Source organism: Pleurodeles waltl, chromosome 11 (assembly GCF_031143425.1).
Source record: "Pleurodeles waltl isolate 20211129_DDA chromosome 11, aPleWal1.hap1.20221129, whole genome shotgun sequence".
NCBI lineage: Eukaryota > Metazoa > Chordata > Amphibia > Caudata > Salamandridae > Pleurodeles > Pleurodeles waltl.
Window position 1 is genome coordinate 460,590,260 of NC_090450.1, and position 22,312 is coordinate 460,612,571.

Here is a 22,312-nt window from a genome sequence, read left to right on the forward strand (position 1 = left end):
CTGATTTTTCAACTTGGGACAAGCACCCGGCACTAAAAATCAGTGACCCAATGCACTCCACCGCTTGCAGAACTCCACGTAGTGTGGCTTTGCGGAGTAATGCACTCCCAGGCACAATCAAAACACATCCTGTGCTGCAAAGTAAAGTGGGTGAAACTGAGCCAGGTCTCCAGCCATGATAAGTGGCCAACAGTGGCTGTTTTTTTTGTTATCTTTAGATCAAACTGCTCCTAGGCGGATTCTTCTGGTGGAACTAGCTGGCTGACACAGTTATGTACACCTATTTCAGGTATCCTATTATTCAAAAAGGACAACTGGACAGTGTAATCTCCGACCACTTTGAAGGAAATGGCCAACTACTGCTTATGCTTGGCGGTGTAGAATGGAATTTAAAAGTTAGAATCCTGTGCATTCAGGAAATCGGTGAGAAAATCAGGCTCCTTTGGATTCTGCATTTCCCAATTTTTGACAGAATATATGCCAGTAAGGACAAACAATCCTCTTTCGTTTGTTTTCCTACGTGATGTATTTAATTTGAATTGGTGGTTGGTGGTGTTTGCACCAACACTTATTACTCCCCACCAGCACTCCAATGCCCATCCTGTGGGTGTTAGGCCTCGGCTGTCCTTTGGTTTCACCTCTCAGGGCCAGAGACCGACAGATGTCACACCAGAGCATTGCAATAGTGGCGCTGGCTTGGCTTTATACTTTTGTGCGTGACATCAATTTTCTTTTCATTAATTCCACAATGCACTTTGGATTTCAGATGTGGTACTATTGTGCAAAGGTAAAGACGTGAAAAACGTTATTGACTGGTTTGAAGTACTTTTTGGCTTATCACTACTAGTTTGATAAGTACTGTTGAATGGGTAAATAAACTCTGAGGAGGCTATGTGGTAGCTTGGGCCATGAGTCATGAGCAGTATTTGGGTTTTTCATTTAATTTTCCTACATGTTGTAGCCTCCCACAACTGCTATCTTAGTGCCATGCCTGCTCTGACCAATTAGCCTGCCACTAGGTTACCTACCCAACCTGTGTGCTAAGCATGCCTCAGCCTGATAGTACGACATGTGCATCTGCCACAAGCCATGCAGAGGCACGAAAAGTCTGCCCTCTCCTTACCCAGCGCCCACATCCACATCCTGAAGAGTGAGCATTGCTGTGCATCGGAAGAACTGCTTGGTGCTGGCTGAAGGCCATAGTCCCATATTTACTCTCCCCAGATAAGGATTGGGTGAGTGGACTCACTATAAAAGCTTCACCACAACCTCTTTAGTAACTGTACTGCAGACGCTGGCAGCACCAAATAGCGCAGGCCAACTGTTGTGGGTCAGGCACAGCAGCACTATAGTAAGGGCAGGGCAGGAGCTGGTAAACATCTTACGGCCAGTGGTTAAGAGTCCATGACACTGGCAGTTACCTAGTACTGCGATGAACGAATGGTTACAGACATGGTGGTGGCATTGTAACTGAGTGTGTCATCGCAACAATTCAGTTTTGGCCACTAGCCACTGGTGCTGTGGTGTGATTAACGCAAAGCACAGCCCAGAGAAACAACAAACCTTGGACTTACACCAACCTGGGCTGACTCTTTCAGACTGACTACGCACAGGCCAGCGGGGAAACATGCATCTCACTTTTACTCTCCCAGAGTGATGGCAAAGGAGTGGTGAGGAAGAATGGACACTAAGTATAACTAGGGGCCTTTTGTGTCAATATGTGGTACTGATGTAGGGGAGGGGGGGCGAGTGCCAGATGAAGAGAGCTTACTGTACACACAGAGTACGAGACCTGGACATGGGGCACAATACTAGACCTTTTAGGAAGTAGCACTTTAAATCTACGATAATGAATTTGCTTTTCTTTGTTAGGCAGTGAGCATGAGCCTTCAAGTTTGAACATAGGAAGTGGTTTTGCCTATTGGCTAAAAGGTCAAAATTGAGTGAAGTAGCCCAATAGTAGCCACAACTATGATACAATTGGTGGAAGAAGGTGGAAGTAGTCCACAACAGTGGTGGGAGTGGAGGCAGGGTCCCAAGACAAGCTTGGGCACCTAAACTTAATTATTTTATTTATTTATCGGAAATTAAGCATCGATTTTACACTAAACAATAATATCACCATTTTTTATGTTTGTTGTGCTAAAACCAAACTGTGGGACCTAAGCAATGGAAATACCTTGTTATTACTCAACTCAGTAGTCACATATTTCATCGGCCTCGGAAAGATAAATATCTGAGTGAGATTTGCTAAGATTCAAACGTTCAACGTTCAGGTCACACACAGTTCTCTGAAGCCGGCTCACGAATTGAGCTCGGATGATCCGCCTCCATGTTGTCTCACATTTTCACTCAATACCTCAAGAATATATCCTGACCTCGCCAGGCCTGAGAAAAGACGCGCGCACGTCCAGCAATGTTGCCCAGAATGAGCATATTCATTCCAAGCTAAATTGGCCGGGAACGTGGCAATCAAAATCTGTTTAAACCATCTGTTTCAGAAGCAAGTATTCCTCCAAGCATTTGTTTTCTCTTCAGAAGTGCTAAAATATCTATCTGGAGCTCGCAGGGAGTCTGACAGTCCAAGAGTGAGTGCGGCTGAGGCTGAGGCTTTTGCAATAAATGGTTTTTCAAACAGCCGGCGCATCAGTGTTTTCAAGTCTTAATGACTGAATATCCACACAGAAAAAGAGCTGAGACTAAAGAGGCGTGCAGCGATTGAGTCTGAGGAAATTAGCGCAGTAAAAACTTGTCGCACGCGCTTATAAAGGAGTCTTTCTTTCAGCAAATCGTGGGGATGCGGTAAGTGTGTATATGAGACCTGCAGACGCGCAATGAGTTTAGGGAAGTTGGGCTAGTTCTTGAATGAACAGTCCCCCTGAAGAGAAGCTGGGCTAGAGAAGATGCCACCGTGAGTCTAATGACCTTGATCGCCTTCAGAGTGCGGTGCTTCCGCTCTTTTCACGTACGCCTATATTGGTGTTCTGTGGCGTCCCACAGGGCTCTAAACATTTCCCGACGCTTATTAACATTGATGTAAGACAACAAATTTGGTTAACATTGATGGTCATTTCATTCAATTTGTTGAGGCACTTTCTCAGGTGGTCCCCTTACTCAATAATCTAAGGCATGGGTACTCGCAAACATTTTGCCAGAGGCCGCAAAGTGTGGTCTGTAGTGTGCCTGACGGCCGCACTGATGCCAGCTCGGTGGGAGTAGGGCCTTGTGAGGGGAAGGGGTTAAGGTGGGCACTATTGCTAGCTTGGATGATTCAATTGTAAAAAGGAAGTAACTTGATTATTAAAGTTAAACAAAATAGAATTGTGCAATGTGAAATGAGAAAAAATGGGCTCTATCCTGGCTTCCCCATTTGACCAAATTGTGTGATCCTAGACAAATGTCGATTTTCACTTTTCCTCCGTTTTGTTCATTACGAAATATAAGAGCACCTTGGTATATACAAATTCAGGATATCCACTGTACAAAATCTAATCTTGTGTTTGATTTAATAAACTATAATGCTGTCCATGTGCAATAACTCCGACCACACAGAAGGTTCTGTGTGACAACTGAATTGCCTTTTACTTCACTATTGCCATTTCTGTCAGGGTGGGTGGAGTCCTGAATGTTTTTAAGTTCATTTTTTAAAACTATCAGTTTTAAAAACACTTCTGACTGCACTGATAAAATGTGATATAGTAAGGTGAAATGCATCTGCATGTTAATGAAATACACTTCTTTGAATTTTGAAGAGACTTTCTTATTTTTCCATGGTTGTTGTAAAATATCTTTAAAAATTAATGTGAATCTAAAGTTAAGTGGTCAGGACACCTTATTTGCTTCTTCTCTTTTACTTCAGATAGTATAAATAAACTCTTGCCAAATTAATTAACATCTTTCTGAATGTCACTGCTTGATCAAGTGAACAGCAGTTCTGCTGTGGGGCTGCATGTGTAGGTCTTAAGAGTCACATGCGGTCCGGGCCATACTTCCAGTATCACTGATCTAAGGCAAGGTGGTCCACCTTTCCAATTCCTTTGAACTGATGTCTAGCACTGTGATCCTCAAGGTTACTTCCTTTGCCCGCAAATGTGGACTCATTGGCAAGATTCACTTCTACAACTATGATTCACAGTTGTCTCAGGATACGAAAGACTCTTACACCATGCCTTGAGATTAGACTTGTCATGAACAATGCAGACATACAGTATTCCTAAGAAAGCTATTCAAAGTAAGATAATTTAACTAATGTGCAAAGCTCCAGGAAAGTCTCCCGAGTGGACTCTACTGATTTAGTAAAGATTAACAATTGGCATATATAAATCGCACACCACAAACTTTATTGTGTCTTGTCTCTTTATTAAAGAGTGCCATTCTTCACCAACTTGCTAGTAGAAATTGAGCTACCTTCAGACGGAAGAAGGATAAGCCCTTCAAGGATTTATTGTAGTGATCTGCCAGTCACTGTGTAGCTTCTCATCCCACTGAGCTATCATCTTAATGGTTAAAATAGTTGAAAGGAGAATACCATATACACCCCCAAACTTCAGACCCCATTTTTGCAGAGAAAAATCAAAACACAATATTCGGATAAGCCTTGAATTTATGGACATGCCACCAACGGGTGATGGAGCAACCCTCACACCTCACTGCACAATTCAGGTTATTAAGACAACTTTGTCCAAGAAGCCCAAATGCTTTACATGACCATTCATGTCAGTCTTAAACAAAAAATAACAAATGGTTGTTGTGCATGTATAGTGTCTTCACCTCACCTGGGTTCTGCTTGGTTGATGGACATGTACATTTCACAGGAGCTCTCCTCTGGTACTGCTCCTAGTGGTATCAGTAGGCTGACTCCTGAAATACAACAAGAGCATCATTAAGTCAGCACCTTATCAGGTAGCAGCTTACTGAGATGGCCAATGCGAGGTAAATGCTTCACTACAAAGTTATAACATATCTTAAATATATAACATGTTTTTAGGCTTTGACTTGCTTTAAAAAATATTGTTGTTAAATTGAACAGCCACTATAGCCAGGCTCACTGGGATTATATGATTCTGCAGTAGTGGTGTTTCCACATAACTATGGATTTGCTAAATTTATCACATAATCCATAAAATCAAGTGTCTGCTGCATAATTAGCAGATTTTAGTTTAAAAATATTTGTTTCTAGTTAAAATTGGATCAAAAGAATTCTAACAGTGTGGCAACATGTCAGCGCCATGGAAGACCCTTTGCAAAGGTTGACTGGTCACCCATTAACTGCGTATTACTCCATTTGGATGTTAAAGTGGTAGTAACAAGGTAAAACCTTTGCCCAAACAGTATAAAGAAATGTAAAATAATGAAATATCACAACATGTGCCGGATTAAGCTACATAACCTTCCCCAAGAAACATAATTTGGTTTGCTCTTGCCTCATATCTCCTGTGGCCCTGACTATAGCATGCTTGCACGTTCTCCAAAGGCCATACCATAGATTCAAGCCAGAAACTGAGTTTACAAACCATGGTCTCCATATGTGGAGGTTGTTGATCATTTTGCCAGCAGGTAATCATTCATTGAACGATGTGAGGGGTCAGAAATTAATCTGTAGGCTAGGGTGGGGGGTGCGATATGACTTCTTAGTGCAGAGCTATTATTAAAGGACTCAATCTGGACTAGGTATGGGAGCTTACAAGCATACATACTAAAGGTTGTTCTTTTCCACTCAGGCATCCACAGATAAGTGAGGAATCTGTAGGTGTGAACAGATTTACACATATGCATCCCTAAACAGCTATATGCTGCTAGTAAATAGTCAAATATATACATATAACCACTCAGGTTTCAATGCATCCTTCACATTTTTATATCTCGCCTACACAACACATACAATGTGCTGCAGGACGTATTGTTTGCAATTCAGTGGGCGTTCAACCGCCCAAGGCATGCCATTAGTTGTTTTTATTGTCACTCTTATTTGCAGTCTTTCAGTTGCTTAGCTCCTGTAGGCTTTATTCCTTTTACATGTTAGCTTCTCCCTTAGAGCATTTACCAAGTACATGTGTTCTTCTTCATCTTTGTTCATCCTCATCGTTTTGCAGCTCACAATTTTTTCTATTTTATAAGTGTTTTGGTATAATTCCTGGATTTGTGATGCACTTTCCTACTTTTAACACAGGCATATGGCTTCTTTTTAGGGTCAAGCCTGTGTTGCATGCGCTTGCGCATGTGTATCGCTTGCGAGATACTTTAGTAGTTAGAGATGGGCTGAGTGCCCCGTCCATGTCACCTCAGTGTCTTTCATTGGTTTGTGGGCTTGCCTTTTAAAACCTGCTTGCTTTAATCATTGGAAGGCATGCATACGTCATGCCTTTTCCGGTGGTTAGCACTCCTCAAGTGCAGCGACCTAGTACTGAAAAAATGCATATTTTTCCGTCCGGTTTGTGGACTACTTTTTATCTTTTTTCGCAGTGCGATCTCGCTTGGCAGAAGTCGAGCACTTTGCATGACATCGACCCTGTTACATAGTTAATTGCACTTTTGCCAGTTATGTAGATAATTGCACTTTTGCCGATAGGTTTCACTACGAGTGAACAGTAGCAGCACAATCGTGCTCTTCTTGCCATTTAATGTGGCAAGACAAGGCCGGTTGGGAGTTTATAACTGCTGATAGCTCTAACTCGGAGAAATGCGAGACCCGTTGCATTGCAAATGCGTGTTTATTTTGCTTTTACCCAATCTACCATCTCCAAAGATGACACTGACAACTGTACTACTCTACACCACTCTATGCCACTCAACTCCGTGTCCCTATAATCTACATCTCTCTAGCTGACACCCCTCCACATTATGCCATGTTACTCTATGCCACGTTACTCTATGCCACTCTACTTCACATCACTCTGCGCCACTATATTCTAAACCACACCACTTGACACAACTCTACTCTACTCCACTCCAGGCATTTCTACTCTACACCATTCTACTCTACATAACTCTGCTCCACAAAATGCCACTGTAGGCCACTCTAAGATACTCTACACCACTCTACGCTATGCCACTCCAGACCACTCTACTCTACACCACTCTACTCTTTGCCACAATACCCTATACTACTCCACTCTACAGCACTCCACTTTACTCCACACCACTCCATGCCACTCAACTCTATGCCACTCTACTCAACGACACCCCAGTCTATGCCACTGTATTCTGTCACACTAAGCCAATCTACTTTGTGTCAGTCTACTCTGCGTCACTCTATGCCACTTCATTCCATGCCACACCACTTCATGGCACTTCACTTCATTCCACGCCACTCCACTTCATTCTACGCTACTCCAATCTACAATGCCACTTCAAACTACTGTACACCACTCCACTGTCTGCCACTGCACTCTATGCCACTCTACTGTACACCACTCTACTCTACGCCACTCCACTCTATGCCACTCTACTCTAGGCCTCTCCATTCCACTCTATATCACTTTACTCTACTGTAAGCCAATCTACTCTACTGTATGCCACTGTACTCTACACCATGTCACTCTCTGCTAATCCACTTTATGCCATTCTACTCTACACCATACTAGTCTATGCCACTCTACGTAACTCTACACCACTCTTTGCCATGCTGCTTAATGCCACTCTGCTCTATGCCCCTCTGAGTCACTCTACTCCACTCTTATCTGCCCCACTCTATTTTTCGCCACTCCCCTTCTACTCCACACCACTCTACGCCACTCTTTTCTATAGCGACCCTCCGTTCATGCCATTGTACTCCACTTTGCTCTACCCTACTCTATTGTATGCCATGCCACTAACTTTTATTCATGCTGAACAACAGCAATGCTTTAATGCTTTACAACATGGCTAAAAGGCATTGCCAAAGCCTCTAGCTCTCCCACGTTGAAACCTACTGGCTTTGCCAATGCTTGTTATATATAGGATCCAAAACCGGAGACTTCTTCTGCTCTGTTAAATGTCACAGAATACTTAGTTATGCCAAGAAATATTCAATTTGAATTTTGAACTAAAATTATCTGAGGCATATTGTGGTAAAGAAGACTTTGATTGTTTGTGACCTCGAACTTAAAGACACTTGATTCACAAATAGTGTGTGTGAGTTAGAATGTTCACGGAAACAAAAGCTGAAACTATGCATGGAAAACTTGCTGGTGATTCAAAAACATTTTGGAAGTTTTGCAACAACTGCTGGTGCTCTGTAGTTGTAAGTGCCACTTGGAAGAGCAGTTGTGGAATTCCAATAGGTGTGTCAGGTGAACACTTAAACAATTGTAGCTAGTGGGTAGCCATAAACAGGTCTGGACAGGCCTTTTATTCAATCAACATTTCTCTGGTGGACTGGAGCCATTGGAGCCAGTTTTGAAAGCCAAAGGCCACTGATGGTGCCTCTGCTATTTTCCACAGCTCCACTATGTTAATTGTAGCAGGTCCAGGCAGTCTTCCAGAGAGAGTAAAAAAGCTAGAGGGAGGGGAAAAGGTAGGGTAAAATTGATCAGAGAGGTAGAAGAGAGGAGAGAACAGAGAAAACGGATGGAGGGATGCATGGAAAGAGAGAGACTGGGCTGGGAGACAAAAGCAGCAGGGCTGGTTTGAGCATGTTTACCAGGGCTGGTTTGGGTTTGCCAATCCGTCCCTGGCCACGAACATTTGCAGTGCCTTCTTTACAATTCCAAACAAGACCTGGACGACGCAGGAGGATATGGCGCAGTAAGTGTTGTAAAGTGCTCCAACCTTCCACACTGACTGAGTGAAGGGTTTTCATTTGAAAATAGCTTTGTTTAATGCCTATTAGTGCTCTAAGTAAAATGATTCCCATACTAAGGGGCATATTTACAAGAAAGTGGCACATCATAGATGATGCACCACTTTTTTTGTGCCCCCTACCAGCACCTAACGACACCATGGTTGCACCATATTTACAATACAGCGCACCATGGCGGTCGTATGCACAATAGCGTCAACATTTTTTATGCTATTAAGGCACTTTGCTACACTAGCATCAAACATTTTGATGCTAGTGCAGCATATCAAAGGGAGGCCTGATTGAATATAATAGGGATGTCATTTTAACGCCTGCTCTGAGCAGGCGTTAACAATGATGGAAAAATGGTGCAGTGAAATGTTGTGAATTTCACTGCACTAGCACCGGAGTGCCCCCCTTGAATACATTGTGCCTGGCGCAGGCTTAATGTGGCGCATTGGGTTACAAAGTGGCACAATGCAAGCATTGTGTCACTTTGTAAATACGGAGCATCAGAAATGCCTACCTAATGCCACATTAACGTAAAAAAAATTATGCTTATGTGGCGCAAGGAGGCGCAAGGGGCTTGTAAATATGCCCCAGAGTATGTAAATTGGAATTAGGGATTAAACAATGATGTGCATCGCTGCCTTTTAAGGGGAGCATGGTCAGAAAAAGAAACATTTGCTGTGATCGCGCAAACACATTTGGACAATTCCTCCAATATTAAGTGGGTAATAACACAAGAAGGGTCAGATTTACAAGGCCCTTGTGCCTCTTAGCACCACATTAGCGGCAAAGTATTTGCCACAAATGTGACGCTAACGGGCCATAGCGCCATATTTATAAGGTGGTGCAAACTAGGTTTGTGCCACCTTGTAAACCCTTTACACCACATCATGCATAATATATGCATGATGTATGCAAAGGGCGCATTCCCTCATTAGAGGGTCTCTAAAAATGGTGCAATGGAATCTGCAAGATTCCATTGTGCCATTTCCAGCGTCATTTTTAATGCCTGCATAAAGTAGGCGTTAAAATGAGGCTCGCATTATTTCAATGGGCCTCTTAATACTACACGGGATTAGTGTTATTTTTTTATGCTAATCCAGTATAGTTTTACAATAGTATCAAAAAAATTACACCACTGCCCCTAACATGTTGTAAATACGATGCTAGCATAGTGGCATTAGTGAACGCAAGGGGGCCGCCAGGAAAGTGGCACATCACTTGTGATGTGCCACTTTCTTGTAAATATGGCCCTAAGGGGGAGATTTATGAAAAGTGGTTCTGCACCTAGTTCAGTGTCACTTTTCTTGCGCCCCTCTGCCCCCCTAACTCCACCATGCGTGCGCCGTATTTAAAATACGGTGCACCATGGTGGTAGTCTGGGGTACTAGCATCGTAATTTTTTATGCTAGTCCGATGCTTTGCACGATTAGTGTCAAATATTTTGATGTTAATGCTGCAAAGCACCCAGAGGCCCATTTAAAACAATGGGAGCCTTCCTTTAACATCTGCTCTTAGCAGGCATTAAAAATGCAGATAAAAATTGCACAAAGAAATCTATTAGATTTATTTGTGCCAATTTTTTCTGCCCCCCCCCAACGCCGGAATGCCCCCCTTCCATTCATTATGTGGCGCAAGGGGTTACAAAGTGGCGCAATGCAAGCACTGCACCACCTTGTAAATATGGTGCGGCTTCTATGGCCTTCCAACGCCACCTTAGCGTCAAAAAAATTACGCTAATGTGGCTTTGGAATGGAGCTAGGTGCTCTTAAATCTGGGCCTAAGTGTGGACACTGGCCTTTTTTTCTACTCACTTTAGAATTGATATTAATATTTGCCTTATTTTCGTTAGAGCGACACATTCAAAATTCGCGCTTCATTTTAGTCCTTTAATAGAAATTCGCACTCAACAGTGTGTGCAAAAGCAGTCCCTTAAAGGGTTCTATCAGACGCGTGCCTGTCTTCAGATCAAATACTGTTGACAGTGTGTTAAGTAAATAATAGTGAGGGGAAAAAAGTACACATTTACTGTGATGATTCACGCTCTACGCGCAACCCATGAAGTCCTTCCTTCGGGGCTCTCTGACGCCACCATGGCAACATGAGGGATTTGGCTTCTTGTTCAGAGAGGTGCTTATCTGCATTTAGTGAGAGGTTCCGCTGGGGGCAGTGGAGTTTGACAGGCACCACGTGACTGCGCGATATTCTATTTTTGAGCTGTTGACTTGCAGAAACGCGGTAGATATACAGCTTTCTTCGAGAGCCAGGACAAGCCGATATGGTTTTGTCTGAGCTGACACTATTTTAGTGTATGAAGGTGGTGACGCTTGAGGCTCTATTATGGAGTTTACACAAAAATAATCTATGTGATTTAGCCATGAATTTCAGTCAGATGGCTTTTGAGAGGGTCGTGAACCGGAAATAGATTACAGAATCCCGAAACTATGACCTGCATTAAGGATTACAGAAAGCCAAGTACGTAGAATTCTTGCCCCCCTGAAAGCCTCAGGTACCTGATCTTATCAAGTATGAACCAAGCATATTATGTATTCATATATTCATTTTATGTAAGAGTTAAAGACGCTCAGAGGCTAAGTTAGATCTCTTTGTATGAATGTCACATGGGTGGCAAGTTGAAAGAGAGACTGGGACGAAATCATGGCATGCACAGAGATCTCTTGCTGTGCTGTGCTGCTGTATGCCTGACACAACTGGTGAGTTTTTACCAGTCTCAGAAATGCTTTTCAAGGGGAAGATGCAGAATAAGTGAGCTAGGCAGGAAGTAAGCATCAAAGCGCTATGAAAATAGACTTAGGTATTGATGTCTACTTCAAGCACAGACACATAGGGGCATATTTACAAGCCCCTAATGCTCCTTGTGCCACCCTAGCATCAATTGTTTTTACACTAAGGCAACGTCAAACATTGCACCACTATGTACCCGCTTGCACCACATTATGACTGCGGCAGGCACAATCTATGTAAGGGGTGCATTCCCCCATTAGGAGGCCCAGAAAAATGGCGCTGTGAAATTTACAATTTTTCACTGCACCATTTATCTTGTCATTTTCAATGCCTGCCCAAGGCAGGCGTAAAAGTGATGCTCTCATTGTTTCCAATGGGCCTCCTCACGCATTGCTTGACTAGCGCCATGATTTTTGGCGCTAGTCAACCAATACGCCAGAATAGCATCAAATATTTTTGGCGATTGTGCTAACGTGCGCCATGGTACGTCGTATTGTAAATACTGTGCTATCATGGTGACGTTAGGGGCACAGGAGGAGCGCAAGAAAAGTGGCACATCATAGCTGATGCACCACTTTCTTGTAAATATGCCCCATATTTCATGTCCCTAGCACCACTGGAGTTTCCCTTTTTGTGATACTCCAGTGGAACTGTGCACTACACCATATTTATAAGGCGGTGCTAAGTCACTTTTTGTGGCTTAACACCACCTTGTAAATTTGGGCCCCTCTGACACAGTTTACTGCAGCAGAAGGGCATGCAATGAGTGTTGCTGTGGGCGTTCCACCGCAACACCCAGTGCTTTTGATGCTGCCCAGATTTACAGGAATTTGTAAATCTGTGGCAGTGCGAAAAACTAACATGGCGCAATGAGGAGAAATACTTTTATTTCTCCTCGTTGTTGCTTTTTGCACTACATTTTGTTGGGTAGCTTGTTGTCAATTTTTTGAGTGCCTGTGCTGTGCTGAATAGAATGTTTCTAGAGCGGCTTGTTTTCATTGTATTGTTTTGAAGTGTAACACCTTGGAAAGAAGTTTTGAATCCTGTTTTACATGCTAGCCTTTGACAGGGCACCCCAAATAATCAACAAGCAAGTGGTGTAATAAGATGGCCCCTTATAGGGGCTGGCTTTGCATTCCATGCATTAATTGATTTGGGGAAATATTTGGCCATTTTTCTGCATACATCCCTTCATCATGCTGTTTAGTGAAGGTATTTTCTTGGCACGCTGGCATTTACTGTATTCTATACAAATATACATTTGGTTTCAAGATAATTAAAGTCCTGATTGTGCTCAATAGAATTACCAGTGAAGAAATACTCTTAATACACAAGATAATCAAAAGCCTTGATTGTGCTCAATAGAATTACCAGTGAAGAAATACTCGTAATACATTCTCACCTAACACCTACACCAAAGAGATCTGCACATGAATGTACAACATTGAGAGGTTTTCTCTTCGGAAATCATAGTGCTTAATTTAAAGATTTATTGAGCACAGGACATACCAAAAAAGTGGTAGCAGCCCCATACCCGTTATGCAGAGTGCAACTGAAATCATTCACTTAAAATGGAGGAAGAATTTCCTACCACTTAGTGGCAGAAGTCTCACGTTCGTCTAACTAAATAAACAGGGCGTTAGTTTGCAAAGATACTCCAAAGACCTGAGAATTACTGATATTCAATTGCGGATTTACCTTCTCGGATTTAATCAAATTTAGTTTAAAAGCTGACTGCTTAAAATCAGTCTGCATAATGTTCATGGCATTACCCCGACCAACAGAAGTTATCTATTCCATTCTATTCTTTTCTGTTCTACTATCTGCACATCACGACATATACCACTCAGAGGGTCGTTTGTTGCTACTTAGGAGCACAGTGAACAGAATCTGAAGGTAGGGCATAGACATAAATAAAAACGTCTATACCACTCATTCAGTGATGATTATCTAAAAAAGTCATCTTTGGGTGCAGCAAAAGCAAATGACAGAAATTATTGCTACAAACAAAATTTGACAAACACATTATGGGGGTCATTAGGAACCGCCATTTGGCCGCCCCGCGGTCAAAAGACCGCTGGGGCCATTCCGAGCTTCCCGCTGGGCCGGCGGACGCTATCATTGTTAGCGCCCGCCGGCCCAGCGGGAAGGCGGCCTGCAACACTGAAGCTGACTCCGAATGGAGCCGGCGGTGTTGCAGGTGTGCGACGGGTGCAGTTGCACCCATCGCGCTTTTCACTGTCTGCTAGGCAGACAGTGAAAAGCAGGCTGGGGCCTTGTTAGGGGGCCCCTGCACTGCCCTTGCCAGTGACATGGGCAGTGCAGGGGCCCCCAGGCTCCCCCGGACACCCGTTCCCGCCAGCCTCTTCCTGGCAGTGTAAACCGCCAGAAACAGGCTGGAGGGAAGGGGGTCGGAATCCCCAGGGCAGCGCTGCTTCCAGCGCTGCCCTGGAGGATTCTCCCAGCTGGGGGAAATCCGGCGGGAAACCGCCGGACCCGGCTGGGCGACCGCGGCTTTACCGCCGCGGTCAGAATGACGAATGAAGCACCGCCAGCCTGTTGGCGGTGCTTCCGTCATTCGCGAATCAGGGCCTATGTGTTTAGTCATGGAACTCAGTGAAAGGTAGGTATTTTAAAAGACAAATGACTCTGAGCAATCAAGCAGGTGACTTAGAAAAGCTCTCTAACTACACCATTTTGCATTATAATACTGACATTTTCTTTACGGTGGGGAATGGGCTTTGAATGGCCAAGACACTCTATATCAGATGCATAAACTGATGTAATATGTCGGTGGTGTTTCAAAGAGGCAAATAAACAAGGCCCATATTTTGATGGCCTCCTAACCCTGCTTCATACGTTTGCATCCAATTCGGGATTGCAATCTCCATGAAAATATCACACAGACCTGGTTATTATCCCCATGCCCATTTTGCCAGACAAAACCTGATAAACATTCGTTTGAGAGCTAATATTCAGCGTTCTCCAGGTTGGAATGGACGAAAATACGTGTTAATTCCATATTTCCATCTCTAGCTGTGCTCCATCGTACAATATGGGATTTGAGATACTGCCCACACAATCAGAAGTCACCTATGCGTATGGTGCTTGATAGCTGCAATGGCTCTCGACGTGACAAATCTTTTCCAAACACTCTGTCTAGCAGTCGCTTCCTAATTTCTTGTGGACAAGTGATAAATGCGTTCTTTATTGTTTGCATCTTTGTAAAAAAAATGTGTTACTGACAATATTAATAGTCTGTATTCAGATCCAATTTCTCAAAAGGACAGGCATTGTGAATTATCGGTAGCTCGGGGAACACTGTGTGATAATTTATCACCAGCTGTTTACCACTCAAGCGGCAAATGCGTGAATGTTAATGGTCAAGATCTTTACTGGCGTGTTTAGGAGAGCGGCAGTGATTGGCAGTTATAAAACCCACAATGATAGCAGTCATAACTTCATTCAGTTTCAGTCAGTGGACCCCAGTGTCTAGAGCTGCCGTATAAAATTTCCCAGCACAGCCCACTTTGTCTTTTTTGCCAGCAACAGGAATCTTTTAATATGCCAACATCTGGAAAAGTGATAAAATAGCCAGAAAGTACATGTGTCTCATAGCCTGTGGCATGGATGTGCATTCTAGGTCCAGGGTGGAGAGAGTGTTGGATCTATGCCAGATTTTCGAAATTCCACATAAGCTAAATTGTCACACAGTGACTATTGATTGAACTTATTTAAATGATTAGTGGTTATGCTAACCATCAGGGCAGTGCATCTAGAGACAGGGGCACATGCCTGCCTTGCCTTTGGATTTGTGGAGCTTTTGACAATGCTGTGTCTATTTTTTTATTTTTTATTTTTTTAAGTGACAAAGAAGCCTTGAGCCTTTTAAATCCGTAGTAAATATTGGAGAACTTTTATGGTCGTCATGCATGCCGTAATCAATTAATGTTTTTGTTCTGATGGGACCCGTTGATTCACTTTAACAGGGCCAAAAAGCCAATATCCTGACTTTGAGACTGTGCACCAAATGTATCTAATGTGAGCAATCTATGCATCACAAGGCACATTTGCTCTTGTACAGAAACATATAAGAACATCTTAGAAATGCTTACTCAAAGATTGTTTGCTATCGATATTCCCCTCACCTGTCACAGAGCACTGCACCCGTTGCACTTTTACTACCTTTCCTGCTATTTGTTCAGTATTAGAGTATATGTACATACAAGAACGATACACCATTTATCTTTTGAATATGAATGTGTTTTGTTTGCGAATTATCTTTGTGGACTGATTTCTAAGTCCTTGCTTGATTTGAAAATGTGTTTATCATATTAATACCAGTTTTGAGTAATATTGTGAATTGATCCTGAGGAACCAATTTTATATTGATTCATTTATTCTATCCTCTGCCTACTTTGGATAACAGAAAGGAAGCACATTGTACTTCATATAAATATGCAATAAACAAACGAATAAATAAATAACTACATTTCGAAGGAGGTCGAAGCCAATGATACAAGGATTGTCATTGTTTTACAATAGAGTTGAATTTATGTCCGAAATCGAAGTTATTTATAACAGATACATTTACATGAAAGAAACTTAAAACAGAACAATTTGCCTAGGCAGTTGTTATCAGGGAAATCGGACAGGGATTCAGCCATGGTAGAACAGTGTTACAAATCCGTGCAATAACAGAACCCTATCTGACTTTCATGTGTAAGGACATCAATAGTGATGGTGGGCGAAAACAGTATACTTATGCTGTCCCAAGAAGATATAAATAGACGGCAGGTTGGACACTGCTGTGAGAATGGTAAGCATTTCCGCTCACGGAAGTGATTAACCTTGGGTGATGCACTGTGGCAGGGACACTCACAATGGATGCTATGAGGACCTTCCTGGCAGACTAGCAAGAGTTATTGCGGCTATTACATGAAAAAACTGTCACCAAGACATAACAAAAGTGATTGCTTTCCTAGGATGTATCAACACAGGATAAATATAGAGCAAGAGGGCAATTCTTTTTTTAAACTTAGTTGTGCCTGAAAAACGTCGCTGACAACTAGAAAGTGCAGGAAAAAAGAGCCTTTCCAGCCACCCAAGGACAGCAAGGTCTACCAGACGAAGCAGCACGTGGTCTCTTTGTCCACATGACGAGCCAGTAAGGCGAAAGATTGTAACGGGAAAGTGTGATGTGGGAGGGAAGCTAGTGTCACCATCATGTTCTTATGCTTAGTACTACCTCAAGCACCTCATTACGACTCAGAAGATAATTATTACTCAACCATTAATGGGATTGGAAGCTATGGGCCAAAATGAGATTAATTATTTTTGAAATGACACTACACACAATGGGGCATATTTATACTCTGCTTGCACTGTATTTGCATAATTATTTTTTACGCTAATTCGGCGCAAAACTAAGACCATATTTATACTTTGAAGTTAGACCACGCTAACGTCAACATTTCTCAGTGTGCGTCATTTTCTGGATGCGTGAAACTGCCTTGCGCTAATGACATGCAAGGTAGGCGCTCCCGCCCAAAAAATGACTTAAACACCTGTGCGCCATGTTTATCCAACTGGGCAAAAATGGCGCACGGCTGGGAGGTGGAGCTGGAAAATGACATAAACCTTGATTTGCGTAAATAATCAATGCCTGGGTCAGGGCGGGCGTTAAGGGACCTGTGGGCTCTTTTCCATGGGGGGAGACCATGGAGGCAGTCCAAAGGTGCCCTTCCCTGCACCCAGGGACACCCCCTGCCACCCTCGCTCACCCCTGGAGGACACCCATGGATGGGGGGACCCATCCATGGTGAGTGCAGGTAAGTATATATATATATATTTTTTTTAAAAGTGGCATAGGGGGCCTAACTTGGGCCCCCCTACATGCCACTGTACCCAATGGCCATGCCCAGGGGACAGAAGTCCCCTGGGCATGGCCATTGGGGAGGGGGACATGACTCCTGTCTTTGCTAAGGCAGGAGTCATTTCCATGGGGGTTGTGCATCAAAAAATGGAGCAGGTCAGGTTGGAGCCAATATTTTTTACTCTAACCTGACTTGCACCATTCTTTGACGCACAACCCCCAGTCTTCCCTTCGCCTCCACTGCTCGGTTTGAGTCATTTATTTTGAAGCAAACCAAGCCGCAGCGCCGGCTAACGTCATTCCATAAATAAGGCGCCCGGCTGGCGCGTTGGAATGGCGTTAGTCAGCTGTAAACTTTTTGACGCAAATCTGCCCTGGTGCTGATTCGCGTCAAAAAGTATAAATATGGGCCAATGTGTTTAGAGAGAAGTGCGAGGAATGATGATAACCATGTAGGAACCTGAATGCGGAGAAAGATTTCCTCAGTTATTCTTCAGTACACAGGGTTCCATTGTTAATGGAGTGGCAATACTGCCCTGGGAACTATTACATCTCACTGTATATCGGTGCCCTAGTGTGGAATATTGCATCGCTTACCATAAGGACCACATAAAGAGGCCCCTAATTTTTAAAATGGAAATATTAAATGCTGTTGTGAAAAACTGGGTTACTAGGTGAGGGGGTGAAACCTTACTCATGCAGCAACCACAATACTTGTCAGGGTGAGGCACAAAAGCAAACCCCTAGTTAACCTGTGTTCTACCCTCTGGCAGCTTGACACAGAGCAGTCAGGCTTAATTTAAATAAAATGTGTAAAGATTTTACGCAGAAGTTCAAACAGTAATACATTGAAAACACCAACAAGAAACATCCCACATCAATTTAGAAAAATAGAGTAAAATGTAATAAATAAACCAAGAACTAAAACAATAAAATGCCAATCAGTATAACCAGAGATATACAGGTTTAAAGATTTCAGTAAACATAACACCAAAAAAGCACAAAGCGCCAACTGTTATATCTGGTCACACTGGACTGGGACAAACTCATAAGTTTAGGCCATTTGCAATGGAGCGTGAGCTAGCTACAGTGACTGACAGGGGCCTGGTGAATGAGAGTACCTTCACGGAGCATTGCGAGCATTGCGGAGCATTGCGAGGTCCCATGCAGAGGACTGGCTGCTCAGCCAAGGCAATGTGTCGGTTTTGAGGAGCTGCAGAGGCTGCAATAAGAGTTCCTGCATTGTCAGAGACGATCCCGTCAACAACAGCTTGAAATGTGGAGTGCAGCATTGAAGATGTGTTGTGCAATTGAGGCATTGCTTTTGATCCAAAGAGCTGTGAGCCTGCTTTGCTTGGTAGAACCCGCGTCATAGTTGAGCCTGTCGTGAGCTGCTCAGCCAAGGCAATGTGTCGGTTTTGAGCAGCTGCAAAGGCTACAATAAGAGTTCCTGCATTGTCAGAGACGATCCCATCGACAACGGCTTGAAATGTGGAGTGCAGCATTGAAGAGGTGTTGTGCAATTGAGGCATTGCTTCTGATCCAAAGAGCTGTGAGCCTGCTTTGCGAAAACCCGCGTCATAGTTGAGCCTGCCGTGATGAGAGTTTTAGCAATGTGAGGACCTTATCTGTGAAGTTTTGCACAGTGGCAGTTCTGATATGGGATGTGAGGATGATGCAGAGTCCTTGCACTTGGTGATCCCTCCCAGCAGAGGAAATGCATCTGTTCTGCTCGGGATTGCGCTGAACAGCAGAGGAGTTGTGTCGGTTCTGATGGGTTCACAGATGAGATGACAGAGCACCTTCAGGCCCACTTCCAAGTCCAGGACTCGGGTGGCACCACATGTCAGGGTAGGACTTACAGATAGCAGAGTCCAGGTGCTAGGCTCAAGGTTGTTGGAGCCTTTGGTTCCTAAGGCTCTAGTCAGGATGCCAGCTCTGGGGGTTTGCCATTGGAAGGCATGCTTTCAGGAACCCCACACAACTTCATGCGTTTATGGCAAGGGGCATGGCTTGCAGAACTTTGCCTTGCTGTTTAAAAGATTAACAAGTTCACCCTTTCAAAATCAGCATTTGATGCATAGAAAAAGTATTTGTGGAATGCCATCACATGACAAGGCACAACTGTTACCTATGGAAGGATCTGGCAGATGCTCATGATTAAGACTGGCACAGAGGAAGCAGAACTAGAAGTGACTGCTTTCCAAATTCAATAAATAATCTCATATGTGCCTAGTTATTAATATGGGGAACCTCGGGTATTTGGCATCTCCTGGAAGTAAGTACTGTCAGCAAGGCGATCCTATTGGCTGGAGGTAGATCTTGCTCACACGGAGAATAGAAAGGTGAATTGTTTTTCCAAATATTACCGACTGCCTTATCCAGGATGTGGGATTCTTTCAAATGCTATACAATCTAACACGCATGAAGGTTAGGTTCTCTCTCGTTTCAAGCGGGTACGTTTGCTTTTAGAATCTAGCCCTTTCACAGCACTCGTGTTTTTTACCAACTTGATTCAAACCTGTGGGAGCTGAATGCTGAAAAAGGGCACACGATCACGATGATATTTCCGCCTCACTGAAGAGCTTAAACAACTTTTTTAGCAAACATTTATAGGAGAGTGTAAGGAAGGATTAAAGAATCTATGTGATAATTACATTTACATTTTCTTTTACATTTTTATTAATTTCGGGGATTTATTTAATTGATATTAATTCTAGAAATATATATTTTCATTATTTCAATATTTTGCGTTTGTAATATCGGACTGATGCAAATTAATTGGCCGTTAGCTTCTTTACTGTAATTTGTATAGCAAAACTCACGAGTTTAGATTCTGTGTTTATTTTGGTGCAAGTAAAAATATAGAAAATACATATTTCTTTTCAAACTGAAAAGTTTTAAATGTTAATAATTAGTTAAATAATTGACTCTACGGTTTGATTGTCTGCACTGAAATGAAAATGTTCAATTGTGTTCTGAGGATGGAAATTGAGTCAATGCAAAGCATGTTTTGCTGCCGTAAAATGAGCAGTCTGTGTGGAAAGCAGCGGTTTGCGAAGCTGCTGTCTTTAATGAACAGTTAATAATTGGCCCTGAATGCAATTAGATTTTTAAGATTTTGTTTACCTTTCAAGAAATGATGCTGACTAAATACATTCGTTTCACGAAGTTCGGTAATTTTCGCTGCACCGGAGAGCCACAATGTGTATGGATTGCAAGATCCGAAAACATCTATTTTTAGATCACCTGTACAACTTAGTTCCCCCTGATGGACCATCTGCAGTCGCTGTAGCTATTAGGGGACTAAACCTAATAGTACATTCAAAATAAATGACCTCTCCTTTTATCCTTTACATTATTCAAATCAGGCGAGGAGTTATTAACTTCTCACCGAAACATACTTTACAATGCATCTCCTGGCCTGTGATAAGTCCGCATAAGGTCAGGAAAGTGGTTAAAAACCCTGTAGGACTGAGATTGTCAGAAAAAGAAGGAGCTTTAGCATTAAAGTGTGAAATGTATGCACAATTCCACCACAAACCGAAGTAGTGTTATGTTAATATGTCATTTTGAAAAGTGAATATGAACCCAATGGCCTGTTGGCAGCAGGTAAGCTCTACACTGAAAGAAAACGTCTTGCATGTGGATTAAGAACATTAAAGGGGTCATTTCGACCTCGGCGGTCTTTTGACAAGACCGCCGAGGGACCGCCGTGCTGAAGACCGCCAGTGGTGACGGTTTTCCACTCGGCGTATTAGGACTGCTGGCAGCACTCCGTCCTTTTCCGGACGGAGAGCCGCCAGCAGCCATACTGGCGGGCGGTGGGGAAGTGGAGGTTGCTCCACCTCCACCGCCACGTCAACAGAACACCGCCCACCGAATCACGTTCTGTGATTCGGCATGGCGGTGTTCTGTTGACGGTGTGGTGGCGGCGGAGCAGCCCCCATGGATCCTGTCCCCTCCCGGAAGATCAACGGACAAAGTAAGTTGATTGTCCGTTAGGGGAGGGGGTGGGGGGTGTTGTGTGGGTGCATGGGGGTGTGCATGTCAGTATGTAGAGGGGGGGTGTGAGTGCGTGTATGCAAGCGGGGGTGTAGTGTGAATGGAAATGAGTGCGTGTCTGTCTGTATGTATGTCTGTATGGATGTGTGCGTGTATGTCTGAATGAGGGTGTGCGTGTATGACTGTGTGTGTGTCTGTTGGCATGTTTGTTCATGTGTGTGCAGGAATGTGTGTTGGTGGTGCCTGCATGCGTGTCGGGTGTGTGCCTGTGTTGTGATGTTGGGGGTAGGGGTGGGGAGGGGGGTCCTGCCACCTTTGGGGGGCGGCAGTGGGGTGGGGTGGTGTCGGGGACGGACTTGGGGGAGGGGGTGGGGGGTGGCGGAGACCCCTATCAGTGCCAGGGAAGGAATTCCCTGGCACTGATAGTGCTTACCGCCATGGATTTCATGGCAGTTCCAAACCCCATGAAATCCATGGCGGTAAGCCGGGTCATGATACCACCGGCGGTCTTGTGACGGCTGCCGGGCTGGAGACCCAAGTCTCCAGCCCAGTGGTCGTCTCCGCCATGGCGGTCTGATCGGAGAAGTGGCGGATGACCATGGCGGTAACCGCCATGGTCATAATTCCAATTTTGCTTACCACCAGCCTGTTGGCGGTAAAACCACCACTTCTCCGTCAACCGCCAGGGTCGTAATGACCCCCTTTGTTTTTTTGTCTATTGACAAAAGGAAATTTATTTTCCGGAAGCACAGAGCTCCATAACAATGGAGAAAATGCAGAGGAATAATTGGTAAAGTGAGATGACAAGAATTCAGGGGACTTACAGTGAAGTGACTACTAGGACTGAAAAGTCCTTCACATATTGATGGATGTGCTCCCATGCCTCGTGTGCCCCAGCTGTACTGATGTCAGCACCCTTA

The 22,312-nt window shown here is 43.7% G+C and overlaps 1 protein-coding gene across 3 annotated transcripts in view; it reads right to left on the bottom strand.

The window, feature by feature from the left end:
• UNC5D (unc-5 netrin receptor D) overlaps window positions 1–22,312 on the bottom strand; it is a 1,240,412-nt gene that overhangs the window by 196,723 nt on the left and 1,021,377 nt on the right. For all 3 annotated transcript variants that reach the window (XM_069213807.1, XM_069213806.1, XM_069213805.1), the window contains one exon: window positions 4,776–4,860. In XM_069213807.1, the coding sequence (XP_069069908.1) occupies window positions 4,776–4,860 (85 nt within the window). The remainder of the gene's footprint in view (window positions 1–4,775; window positions 4,861–22,312) is intronic.